This window comes from Humulus lupulus, chromosome 7 (genome assembly GCF_963169125.1).
Source record: "Humulus lupulus chromosome 7, drHumLupu1.1, whole genome shotgun sequence".
NCBI lineage: Eukaryota > Viridiplantae > Streptophyta > Magnoliopsida > Rosales > Cannabaceae > Humulus > Humulus lupulus.
Window position 1 is genome coordinate 14,297,607 of NC_084799.1, and position 14,577 is coordinate 14,312,183.

At 34.3% G+C, this 14,577-nt stretch overlaps 1 protein-coding gene across 1 annotated transcript; it reads right to left on the reverse strand.

Moving 5' to 3' along the window:
* Nucleotides 1-4,063: 4,063 nt before the first annotated feature.
* On the reverse strand, nt 4,064-5,387 carry LOC133791409 (uncharacterized). Its single transcript, XM_062229338.1, has 2 exons — nt 4,503-5,387; nt 4,064-4,405 (listed from the first exon to the last, which is right to left on the reverse strand). The coding sequence occupies exons 1-2, from the start codon at nt 5,385-5,387 to the stop codon at nt 4,064-4,066; spliced, it is 1,227 nt and encodes a 408-aa protein (XP_062085322.1).
* Between the last annotated feature and the right edge of the window lie 9,190 nt (nt 5,388-14,577).

Here is a 14,577-nt window from a genome sequence, read left to right on the forward strand (position 1 = left end):
ATTCTTTTTAAACAAATTTAACAGAGAAAAACACTTAGGTCTTATGTGTCCTTTCATCCCACAAAAATGACAAAATGGTACAAATTGTCCAATATTTCTTTTTGGCGAAATTTTCTTTAGTTGTAGATCTGTTGGAACAAATGACAACTTCGTGGGCTCTGCAGAGTTACTTTTTCCTCCAAAACGGTTAGTTGGCACAACAGTCGGATAATTCATGGATTTTACAAAAACCGTTTTTCTTGAGGATTAAGATCCATTAGATCCTAATCCACTGTAATCACCAGCCTTTTTTCCTGCAGAGAGAATATCATCTAATATTCCAGATCTAGGATTAAGCATCTTGACACCTTTTTGCAAAAGATCAATTTCTTTACTCAAATAATTAATTTCATCATTTTTGGAAGCAATAATCATCTCAAGTTCTTCAAATTTTTCAACAAATTTTTTATTATTGCTAAGCATTAGACGATTCTCAGAGCAAACTTTCAGCCATTGATCATACATTATTTTATAAGACTCTTTTAATGACTCCTCATCTAAGTCAGAATCATCAGAATCAATGTCAGAATTCTCATTATTCTGAACAGAATTATTAAGGCATAAAACATCCTTGTAATCAATTGAAGAGAAAACCATACCTTTGTGAATAGAGGTTAAGGCAACACTATTTTCCTCCTCATCACTCTGTTCAGAGTCTTGATCACTCCATGTGGCTGTCATGACTTTCTTTTTCTTTAAGGTATTTGCACACTCAGATTGAATGTGTCCAAATCCTTCACATTCCCTGCACTGAATACCCTTTTTATTAGTCTCAAAGGGTTTACAAAAATTACCTTTTGGGTTTTTGGATATGGCCTTTTTGTTTCCCAATTTCTTTATGTATTTTTGACATTTTTTTGTCAACAGAGCCATCTCATCATCCTCATCATTCGAACTTTCCTTCTTTTCTTTAGAAGATTTCAAGGCAATAGATTTCTCCTTGATTTCTTCTGTCTTACATTTCTGTCTAATTTGTTGGTTTAGTTCAAAAGTTCGGAGTGAACCCATCAATTCTTCTACTTTTATTTTGTCCAGATCTTTTGCTTCTTTAATTGCAGTTAGCTTTGTCTGAAACCTGTCAGGGAGAACTTTAACAATTTTTTGAACCAAAACATTCTCTTCAAGTTTTTCACCAAGAGAAAAATATTCATTAGCAATATTTGACAATTTATCATAAAATTCAGTTAGGGTTTCATTTTCAAATTTTCAAATTTTGGTGTGAGCATAACAAGCCTAGAACGCTTGACATCAGCAGTTCCTTCAAATTGAGTTTGAAGGATTTTCCAAGTATCTTTGGCCGAAACACATGAAGAAATCAATTTAATGTAACATTCACCAACACCATAAAAAATAGCATGTAATGCTTTATTATTGTAATTGAACAGTTTATCTTCAACATCAGTCCAATCAAGTTTAGATTTTATCTTAGTTACATCATCACTTTCTGCTGGAGGAGTCCAACCACTTAAAAAGCTCTCCAAGCCTTTTCATCTTGAGATTTGATGAAGGCTCTCATTCTAACTTTCTAATATGGATAGTTCGAATCATTGAGTAAAGGGGGGCGAGTTATGGAGCCTCCTTCTGTGAAAAAAGACATTGCAAGAACAAGAACAACAAACGGAATAAACCAAGATCACACTCAGAAATGAGTGACCTGCTCTGATACCAATTGAAATTCCGTTTATAGTAATTACCAAATTAATTAAACCATGTGAATTAATTACAGTGCAGAATGGTAATTAACTGTTTAAACAGATTGCAGTTTTGTTGGGACAGAATCCGAACTGGTCACGACAGAAATTAAACACAATAAAAAGACAGTGCAAAACAATAAAAAACACAACAAATTTTTACAAGGTTCAGAAACCTTTTCAGATAACCTACTCCTTGGGGCCACGCCCAGAGAATAAAACCAATTAATAAAGAATCACAAGTACAAAAAATTGACTTAATCAAAACAAGACTCCCTCTTGAGATTTGCTGCAACTTTGTTGCACTTTTCTTCACTAATTTGATCTTGATTGAAACGCTCAACCACTTGAACTCCCTTCAATGGCCAGCGAGTGCTTGCATCCTCCCGACGCAAGGCTTGTAAAAATCCTCTCCCAAAGACTTATAAAAGTTATGTTCAAATTACAATGTGTATTCACTCATGAATGTGGTATAAACTCACCACATAAACTAAACTCTCATATTTCTACAAGAACATGTGAATACTATGATCTTGAATACAAAGAAGGAACTCTCACAAATATTACAATACACTCACAAATTATGCATCTAAGAGTTCACCTTTTCTCACTGCCTTTAGAGCCGTATTTATAGAGTCATTTTTCGTGCTCATAAGGGCTAAGAAAGAATCTCCTAATAAAGGCAAGAATAATTGAAGATATTTTTGATTGATGAAGAATTGTTTTTTTTAGAAGATGCTGATCCGACAGATACGATTTCTGTGGAGACAGCTAATACCTGTGTCGGATCAAAATGCCCAAGATAGAAATAACAATTAATGACAACAAAGATTTAGTTTCCTGTTTTTTATAAACTTGAGTTGCACAAAAATATATAGACAAATATTTCAGAAATGACTTTGAGTAAGTACTGAATATTTGCAACATATTATTTCCCTTTATAAACAAATTGTGATAAAATACAATTAAATAAGGAATGTAAATATTCCACAAATCACAAGAAATGGAAAGTGAATTCCGAAAAGCACAATAAGGGAAACAAAAATTGATCTTTTAATAAAAAAGATATTTCTATAAAATATGCAAATTTTAGGATTTACAAAAATATTATAATATGAATACACAAAATAAGGGATTTGATTTTAATTGATTTAAATTAATTAATTAGTTTATATATATTGACGACGATAAGTCACGTTTTCAAAAATTTCTTGTAGTGTTACTATCTTTGGAGAATGAACCAAAATTATATATGTTAGCTAAAAACTAACGTTAAACACACATATATCCAATAAGTCTAAAGAGAAAGAAATGAATACGAAAAGATAGTATCATCTTGGAATTCTATAAAAAAAAATCAGTGAATCAATAATAAATCTTGAATAAAAAAATAATTTCAAAATTATTTAAATTTAAGTACATTAAATAAAACAATATATATATAATATTTTAGTAATTTTATTCAATTTGTTACAACATAATAATCATTCAAATTTAAATTCAATAAAAAACTTATTTAAATTTAAGTTACATTAAATAAAATAATATATAGAATATTTTAGTAATTTTCATCTAGACTATGTCTCTGCAATCCCAGATCCACAGCAAAAGATTAACTTTTAAGCCCCTCACAAAAACATCATTTGTGATAGTGTATAAAAAAATCTCACATTATCTATGAATACAAGAGATAATGCATACACAAGGGTCTTCGGACAACAATCATAATATAGATTTGTACCAATAGTTTCATGTAGTACAAGATGTAGAGTGAATAAGAAATAATTTTAGAGTTTGCATAAAATTATAAGATTTTTATTAAATTAGTTAATTTTAAGATTTTTGTATAATTATTAATTTATTTTAATTATATTAATCAGTTAAAAGTTATAAGAAATAGAAAAAAATGAAAAAATAGATAGAATGGTTGGGAGAGATTTTAAAGTGTCACACTCTCCTTTATATATATTTTTAATATAATTAAAATTATATATATTTTCAAAAATAATATTTTATTTGGTTAATTTTGTATTTTTTTTAAATATTTTGATTTTTTTTATCAGAAAAATAAAATATATTGCTCAAACCAACTTACAACCAAAAGCTAAAAAACAGAGCTATCAAAAAACAAATTACAATTGCCTTACAAACTCATCTAGAAACTTCTCTTTAAGTCGTAGCTTTGGACTCATGATGCTAAATAATCATGCTTTCAATCCCAATTTAATCATATAATCAATACTATGAGAAAATAAAGAACATTGAGCAAAAATACAAGAATTTCGGTTAAACCAAATACAATAAACAGCAGCAGCCAAAGAAACAATTGTTATTCATTGCATTAAACCTTTAGGCTTCCCTTTTAACCAACACAACCAATCAGTATACTTAACTGGCCAAATAGCTAGACCTAACCAGTTTTTAATGAGCTCCAAAACCTGTTGAGAGAAAACACAATCAAAGAACAGGTGCGCATGAGATTCCTCATCTTTCTCACAAACAGGACACAAAGAGGAAGCTATGGGAATATGACAGTTCAAAAGATTGTCCCTAGTAAGCAGGTGGCCAAGGACTGATTGCCACATGATAAAACGATGCTTTGGAACTGAAAGCCTACACCACACACCCTTATCAAAAGAGACCGTATCCCTCTGAAGCATACTACTGTAAAGAACCTTCAGATTCAGCTTACCATTCAATGACGAAGCCTCCAAATCCGCTTCAGAAAAAAAACTCTTTCAGATAACATAATTTTCTCCAATACCAACTCACATCAGGTTTTAAGGAATAATCCCAGAAATTAAGGCCTTTGAGATAAAGCTCGTCTATCCACTTGACCCATACCAGATCTTGATTAGAGGAAATAGCCCAAATAAATTTGGCCAATAACACTTTGTTCCACTTTGATCCCTCTTTAAAACCAATACCACCCATAGTCTTAGGAAGACAAACCTGATCCCAAGAAGAGCAATGAAACTTGCTGCGGTTGCCCTTAGCTCCCCATAAAAAATTACGACAAAGCCGATCAATTTCTTGAATGATACTTTGAGGTAGAAGAAAAATTTTCATACAATACGAATGAATGCCCAGTAACACATAATGGATCAATTGAGATCTCCCAGCAAATGACAGATGGCGACTAGACCAAGCATGGAGACGATTCTGAATTTTTTTAATAATCACGCCACAATCAGTCGCCTTCCATTTAGTAGGGCGAAGAGTATCACCCAGATATTTTAAAGGAAAAGTACCCTCTTCAATTGTGACATAACTCAGAATGTTATTCTTCACTTCAGCAGAAATACCTCCAAAATACACTTGAGACTTATTCAAATTGGCTGTCAGCCCAGAATTCTGACTAAACCTGGTAAAACCATCAAACAATATTTGAAAAGATCTAAGATTACCCTTGCAAAACAAAATAAGATCATCCGCAAAACAAAGATTAACAAGATGCAAACTTTTACACATGGGATGAAGCCGAAAATCCTTGTGCTGAGAAACAAGACTAAGAAGACGAGTGAGATGCTCCATAATAAGCACAAACAACAAGGGAGAGATTGGATCACCTTGTCTTAATCCTTTCCTCCCATCAAAACTCCCTTGTAACCTCCCATTCATCAATAAAGTATAAGATGTACCCGTCAAACAAGCCATTATCCACTGAATAAATCTGCTAGGAAAACAAAAAGCTTTCAAAATATCCTCCAAAAAAACTCAATCATAGGCCTTACTTAAATCAATTTTTATCAAGCAGCGGGGAGATACATTCTTCCTAGAATAACCTTGAAGGAGATCTTGGAGAATAAGAATGTTATGCGCCAGCAATCGGTTCTTAATAAAAGCTCCTTGGTTTTGATGGACAATTACAAGAAGAATTTTTGTTAGCCGAGCACAAAGCATTTTTGAAATGCATTTATAAAGTGTGTTACAACAAGCAATCGGTCTATAATCAACAGTTTTAGCGGGGGTATCTACCTTAGGAATGAGGGATATGATTGTATTGTTGAGCTCATTAGGAATCTCCCCATGATAAAAAAACATCAGAATTGCCTCTGAAATTTCATCTCCTATATCCTTCCAGAAAGATTTGTAGAAGCCCGAGCCATATCCATCTGGACCAGGACTCTTGATTGAGTGGATACTAAATAAAGACTTCTTAACATCCCTCTTAGTAAATGGCATTATTAGACCAAGTTGTTGCTCCAGATTCAAAACAGCCCCTTGCTGAAAACAATCTTGCTCTACCCGAATAGAAGCTGAACTAGCTCTGCCAAGAAATCCTTTGAAATGATTAAAGAAATTGTAATGCCCCAAAATCCCTAATGTGGTTTAATGGTCGGATTAGTAGGTCGGGAGGGCCATAATTGATTTATTATGCCATTAAACTATTATATGCATGTTTATGTGAATTGTATTACAATATGATGTTAAATGCATGCATGTGGGTCCACATTTCATGACAGGGGTATTTTAGTAATTTGGCCTGTTGAAGGCGTAATTGTATATTTGTATGCATGCCGGTGATTTATTGTTGAGGCCACATTATAATATGGATTTGTTCAAGCTATTCGGCATGAGGCGATCTTTGAGTATAAATTAGCGGTTTGGTCATAACGGGATTAAGTTCGAGGCTCGGGGTGAGTCTCGGGGTGATTTAATGATTAGAGCATTGCCGGGAATTAAAGGGTAACAAGATATGAATTATTGGTATTTGAGAATATCGAGAATAGCGGGAATTGGAGGGTGTTAATTATGATTAACGAAATAAGCAGGAAAGGACGGTTTTACCCTTGGGAGCCTTTAAAACTTTTATTTGACCTAGGGGCATTTTATTCTTTTCACCCCTAGGATTGATATAAGCCATTGAAGGCTGTAGAAGTTTACCCAAAACAGAGAAAGTTCAACACCTCTCCCGTACACCATTTCTCCTCCTATCTTTCAATTTTTGATTCCAATTTGAAGAAAACAAGCTAGGAAATCAAGGATTGGAGTTTATAAACTTAGTTCATCCATTGAAGAGGACTCAAATCCCACTTGAGGTAAGAATTCATCCATGAATTTTAGTTGTACTCTGTTTTTCCTTATGGTTTTTCAGTTGAGGAATTTGAGGTGTGTAGTTGGGAATCAATGGAAGTTTTTGAGTTTGGTTGCTTGGGTTTTGATGAGGGTGTGATGTAGATGAAGTTTAGGGGTTGAATTGGATGTTTTGGTAATGTTTGGGATTGGTTTGGAGGGTTGGTTTCAAGGGAAATCGCAAGGAGGGAAAACCATAAATTTTTTTGGTCTGAAGCTGGTGCCCCAGCGTTATGCAGGGCAGGGATTTGGACCTCTCTGCCTTGGGACAGCGCCCTAGTGCCATTTGGCAGTGCCCCAACACTAGGCCAACTTCAGAAAGTCTCATTTTTAGGGCTTGGGATGGTTTTTAAGGCTCGGGGGTTGGTTCCTTTACCCCATTTGAGTAGATTGAGAGTCCTAAGAGTGTGGGATTGGTCCTGGAAGTGAGATTTTAGGTTGTGAACTTTTATTGATTTACTTTATTAATGGATTCCAATTGGTTATGACTAGGTGACCGCTAAGGAACTTAAAGACAGATCATTCTCAAGGGTCGTTCTTTTATTAATTCTCGCTCGAACAAGAGGTAAGAAAACTGCACCCTGTGTATATGACATGCGTGGTTATTATAGAGGCATGTTGATTGTTAAATGTGGACATTGATTGCATATTAAATGCTTTATGGATCCTATTTACTTGTGTATGGCATTGACTAGTCAGAATCGGCATTGGTCGTGTGTTACTGACCTAAGAGTTAGAAACGACATAAGCGTCAAGAACACAGAGCCGATAAAAGATTAGATCTAATCGACATCAGCATTGAATAACTCATATGGGGTATTAGTGCTGGACCGACCCTAAGTTCGATGAAAATTATAAGTGCTTGTATAGTCTATGACTAGTTACTCAGAGCCAGGGCCAAAGGCCTAGGTGACTGTTTGTCACATGGCTAAGGGAGCGAAATCCCACAGTTGTGACTCTATGGTCACTCAGTAGATTTTTGTTGGTGACTATTCATCAGATACCTACCTCGTTTAAGCTAGTGAAATGATCACTTATTTGTAAAGGGTACAAAACCCACCTTAGTGACTTTTACAACTGTCACTTCTCTATTTTGGACTAAAAGTCCTGAATGATTATTTTGATCATTGTTGATATTATATTCATGCAGTATTGTGTTTTCTTGCTGGGCTTTGGCTCATGGGTGCTATGTGGTGCAGGTAAAGGGAAAGAAAATATCACCTAGCCTTGAGTGGAGAGCTTAGGCGGCGATGTGTACATATGCGGCCGCTTGACCACCACGGCCAAGGAGTTCTCAGGAGAACTAGGGGGTTTACCCTATTTTTGCCGCTTAGATCGGCAGGTTGTAAATTTTACACAGTAATGACCATTTTGTATCGTAAACAACTTGTAAACGTTTTTATGAGCCCATGAACAGTTTTATGTTTTAAATAAAACATATCCTTTCCTTTTGATTGATTTTCCACCTTAACCTATTAATAACACCTAGAAGCACGTTTTTAACCAAAGAGCTCGATTAGCGAGTTAAATTCATGGTTCAACGTTCACCGTAACGGTCTTGGGGTAACCAGGGCGTTACAGAAATACTCCACAACCTCTTCATAGTTATCAATAAGCTGACCCTCATCATTCATGAATGAAGTAATCCTATTACCAATTTTCCTCTGCTTTAGACTAGCATGAAAATAAGAAGAGTTCTCATCTCCAAATATAAGCCAAGTAATTTTGCTCATTTGTCTAAGGAAACTCTCATACATTCTGGACTTACAACCAAACTTAAAAGAAGCCTCTTTTTCAGCCTGGTGAAGAGAGATCAGAGAAGGATTTTGTTGTAAAGACAGCTGGGCTTGCTCGTACTTAAGTTAAGCTTCAGAAAACTGCCTAGCTACATCACCTACTTTCATTTTATTAAACTGAAGCAAAACAGGTTTTATCTTCTTTAATTTCTTAATGATCCGATACAAACCTGAACTAGCAATAGGAACAGACCAGTTACAAAGGACTGTAGATCTAAAATCCTTATGATCTGTCCACATATTGAAATATTTAAGAGGTCGGACCCCTAAGTTCTTAATAGGAATAGTTTTGATAAGGCAGAAACAGTTATCAGAAATGACATCCCAGTTAATACGAGCCTCAGATTCAAGAAAGGCATCTACCCAAGCTTCATTATTGAAAACTCTGTCCAATTTCGAGAAAATTATGGTTCCTTCCATTTGTTTATTAGACCAGGTATAATGAGAACCACTCGATCACAACTCTGTCATCATAGCACAGACCCTCCAATGACGACCATCTACCAATTCCAACTCAGTAACAGGCCTACCACCAATACGATCATCATAATAAAAAACTGCATTAAAATCTCCAACTACTAACCAAGGAAGGACTGGAAACTTAAGCAAAGATAACTGAGTCCAAAGACCTTTCCTCTCCTCCAGTGAATTCCTACCATACACAAAAGTCAAACAAAACTTTTGAGAAACACCCTTAATCTTCACACAACAATGAATGTATTGGTCGTCTTCCTGAAGTAAACTAAGGGATACAATATTAGCCTTCTAAACCAACAAGATCCTGCCCTCCACAGCCTGACTACTAAAACAATCCCAACCCATGAAAGCATTCTGCATCATCTCCTCAATCTTATTGCCCCTCAATTTAGTTTCTAGAAAAGCTCGTAAGCCAATTTTATTGAACCTACAAAAGTCTATCAAAGACCTTTGCTTATTCCTTTTATTCAGGCCCTTACGTTCCAACACAGTATGTTTCATCCTTCCATTAGTATCCTTGACCTCTTGTTGACTCTTCTTTGAGACCTCCAAATGATTCTCCTGCAAGACACTATACTTGTTAGTCCTTAAATTCTGAGATGCTGGAGCATTTTGTTTAGTTCCTCCCACTTTCTTTGGTGTAATCCACTGCATCTCTTGCCCAGCTGTAGAGCAACTAGCCTCCTTTAATCTTCCAGTTTGTACGACCTTTCCAGCCATCACCTCTTGAGGATCCATGGTCAAAGATTCAGAACCAGCCATTACCCCATAAACGTTTAATAAACCCTTCAAAAACAACAAAAGGGGGATTTGCTCCTAAAACAACACATACCATAGCCAATTGCCAAAAGGAAGCTTCTACCTTTATCTCCTCTACATTTACTTGAGCAATCAATTTCCCTTCTCTGATCAGAGGCTCCTCATAGGTCAGCCGAGCACCACCCTGAGCACTAAAAGAATCCTGAAACTTGGACCATTTTTCTTTGGCCAGCTCATGGAAATCTTGTTCCTTCATTGCCTTCGCCCATGACTTAGTGCCAGAATTATCCTCATCTGCAGTCAATTCACAGTCATCCAGTAATTGGCCCTCCCCAATCGTTGGAAAATCAGCAACTGTATCAGAAAAAATCTCCTCCGGGGGACACCCACTCACATCATCAGGTTTATCCACTCTATTATCACGAATCTTGACAGAACTAACCACTTTCTCAGGTGATCGGATGTCAGGCTTCTGAGAATCTTTCTTTCGCCTCACCATGGGGAGGAAGAAAGCAAATCGCACGCCCTTTAATAATTCATATTTTGATATTTTGAGTATACGTAATTTATACAGTTTCACAATTGTTCAACATAATACATATCATAACAGTACCAACCAACAACATAAAAAAAATTGAAATTGAGTTCCTCCCATAATATCTCTTCTATATAAAAAGTGTTTAAATAACGGAAATTTGTTGTTTTAATAATTTTTTTTTCCATTAATTTTAATGAAATATTCTTATATTTAACGGTGGATTGTAAACATGACTTAAACTTAAATAAAATGAAATAAATAATTAAACAAATTAAAATAAGATATTTTTGAAATATTTTACAATAAAAATTATTTAAAAATAATAAAACCATATATTTTATAACTTAAATAAGGTTTAATTAAACTTAAACTTAATATTATATTAAATATATAATATTTTGTTGTCACTGTCAAATTCAAAAATTAGAATAGCACATATACTTAAACAAAAATAAACAAATTAATTAATTAAAATAGAATATCTTTTAAAAAAATTATGATAATTTAAATAATTAAATCATGTTTATTTAAAAATAATAATTGCATATATATATCATTTTTTTATCTTATAAATTTGCGTGATAGTTTGTTTTTTATCAAGTGATTGAAGCTCTTTCTCTTTATCAAATTCACTAAAGGACATTGTGAGATACATCAGAAACTAAAAATAGTTGATGCATGCATACTACTTTCTACAGTATGACTTTTTCTATTCCTATTTTATTTCTATTATTAGTTTCTTTTTAAATATTAATTATTGTATTTTATATATATGTCATGCAGTCATATAAATATATATATATATATATATGTCAACGTTGTGTTTATATGTCATATATGTATAGCTTATTGATATAAATATTTATATATACTATAGAGAATTATAATTCATTCTATCATATATATATATATATATATTTAAAAAGAGTGAATAAGTTTTTATTAAAATTATAAATAATGTTTACAACTTTAAAACTAAGTAAACGTACATTTAACGTTGCTTATACCTAGTATATGTATAAATATATAAATCAAATTTCTCTAATATTGATGGATTGATATGAAACCACTAATGAAGAAAATGGCCCCAAGTTTTCATTCAAAGAAAATTTAGCAGGTCAAAGAAACATTGCTAAAAGGAGCAAAGTGAGGATATGATACGAAATTCAATCAAATTTCCCAGGGAATGACCATCAAAGACAGATAATAACGATGGGCAATACCAAATAATAAATATATTATGAAGACATCTATGTAGATGAAATTCAATAAAAAATATGATATACACTAAATAAAATAACTTTCTTAGCCATAGCATCATATATTTAGCTGAGAGTAGTGTTTAAGTAGCTTACCAATGTCTCGATCATGTAACTGTTAGGAAAAAAATATCAAAGAAAGACGCATGGAATAAATATATGGGTTTTTTTCAGTTGCAATTCTTATTTTTTACACTTTGTAATATTTAGGTACCAAATGTTGATTTTGTATCATTTAGTTCCCCACTATTTTTAAATCGTATCATTTAGGTTCCTAAATGCTATTTTTATTTCAAAATACATAAAAAAAATATAAAAAATGGTGAACCAATCTAAAAAAAATTTAACCACTTAATTTATGACAATATCAAAGATAACATTTGTTACACCCATATTTCGAGATGAGAAGTTATGACCCCAAAAACTGGACTCGTCATGTGTGAGCTCGAAATACATGCGGTTATCATATGGTCCAACCGTTAAACCTCTCTGAAGCAAACAACGATCTCGAGGATGTGTAGCCTCGAGTAATCTCTGAGCTCGTAATCTTGGTAGTTAAGTATATTTTTCACTGATTGCCTTCAGGTGAGATAGCTCAAGCTCGGGAGGTGCAAGCTCGGATGTGATAGCCTCGTCAGCATCTACTTGTCCCGAGCATAGCACAGGTTAGGTGGCAAGCTCGTGATTGACTCATAGTCTCGACAGACCCAATGCCAATTGATGACCTCGAAAGATGTGATGAATCATCTGGGATAACCCATCAATAAAGTGAGTAATAAAAGATTCCTGGACCAAAACCTAGCCCCCGAGACCTCGAATTCTACCAAACCGGGTAGTAGATTCGATCCCGAGCCTTAAGGTTTGAAAACCTGCTCTTAAAAGCAACATTGGCTCAAAAAGAACAGGTGGGCTGCGACCTGCCCCCAAGGGTCACGGCGCGCCTCCCAGACAAACATCCCCCCTGTTTGGGTGCCAGGGGCGTGTCGCAACTTGCCCTTGAGGGTCGCGGCGCGCTATGCAGACATAGCCCCATCAAGGCTCTGGAGTTCGGTCAAGTCGCGGTGCCCAAGAACTCAGTTGCAACTTGACCCTGCGAACCCAACTCCTCTGCATTAAAGATTCCTTATTTTAATATGTTACCGACTATTTGATTCATTATATATGATCTTGATTCTCTCGTAATAATACAAGATCATATTCACACGAATGAATAATTAATTTTCTTGATATTATTATATAATTAATTCAAACATTAATTATAACATTCAAACATAATAAAATTGTCATTTTATTTAAATCAATAAAATGTCTTTACATGCTCTCAGAGCATTAATTCTAACAGTGGCAAAACACAATGATCACCGTCTTTCACCGAGGGGGTGACGCTCATCACTCTCACAACACTTAGACAAAAACAGACTTCATCAACAAGAGTCTACTTCTCCCATCGCAGGAGTTGATCGACCATCAGCTGTTTAGGCCTGATCATCATTCACACTAGGTCGTCGTTAGTTGCAAGGATGAGGGGCTCCTTCCTAGTCTCCCATCATCGATGACCCTTGCCAGTCGCTGGTGACCACCACCGCTCGCTGGTGGCCCTTGCCACCCGAGTCTTCTTTAGCATAAAAAAGTGCAACCAACCTCCCCACACAAGGAACACGCTGGACTGCCATATTTGGAGGGTACAAAAACTTGGTATTGTTTCAAGTGTCTCAGAGATTAGCTTGATCGGGAAACGACTTACCGCCGTCAGCTCTTCCCATTTCCGCAATTATAAATACTACAATTCAAAATGTCAAAAAGGTTGCTTAGTAGGTCAAAAATTGTTCATTCCCTAGAGAGCATTCATTTTCCTTTATTGTAACTACCTCAAGAACAACATCAAAACCCAAATGTAACTGTTCTTGCTGGTTCAAAGTTCATCATAAATCCAACTGACTAAGTAGTAGATGTAAGTCATTTTTTTGGGCTAAACCACTATAAGTCCATATCTTTTACATTTATTACCATATTTATTTTTTTTGTCTTTGGTTCATCATTCACAACAAATATTTCACTTAGGATTTTACACACAAAACAACTCTTCATTTATTACTCCGTATAAGTTGATGAAAAAACCAATCAACACATAAAATGTGAAAAGAGTAATGATTTAGACAAAAAACAAAATATGCGTAAACTCTTATTTTATTTATTTATAATTTGATACATTTTTGGTGATAAGTTGTTTGTCCTGCAATTTTATTAATTTTATTTTGCTTTATCACCATGTCTAAGAAACAAAAGAATTATGGTTTATGGGCTCAAGGCCTCTTTAAGATTTTAGAGAATTTAGATGACTTTGTTCAACTATAACCCAACCGAAACTTACAAACAGCTGTGGCAAGGCATGGCCCAACTCACCACTAAGATAAAGTTGGGGTTAAATTGATTGTCAATTTTTTTAGGGAAAATTACATCTAGATACCCAATTTTGTAAATGATAGTAAATATAACGTATGTACTTACTCCTACATTTATATCTTCATTTTTTACCGTGTTAAATGATAATACCGGAAGAATAATTTTATTATCATTATTAACTCAAAGAATGTATATACAAATAAAAATAATAAATGCTCTTTGTCAATTAATTTGGGATTGCCCCATTGGTGTATATGCAGGTGAATGGAATTGTTTCCTTTCAAAGTAAATATACATATATACATATGTTGGATAATATTTTTATCGGGGCTTCACTTTAAGCCCTACTGATGGGGCTCTCAGTGTTCTCGACCCGTAAACAATTTTTAGCGCGATTTTTTTTATAACCGTATATATTGTAGTTGTTTAGAGCATCTTGCAAATTTTCAGAAAATTCTGAATAGTTTACAGTACCGAAAACTAGGTTCAAACATGTTGTTTTCCACGCGCATAAAAAAAATTAGTCACGCGTGCAACAT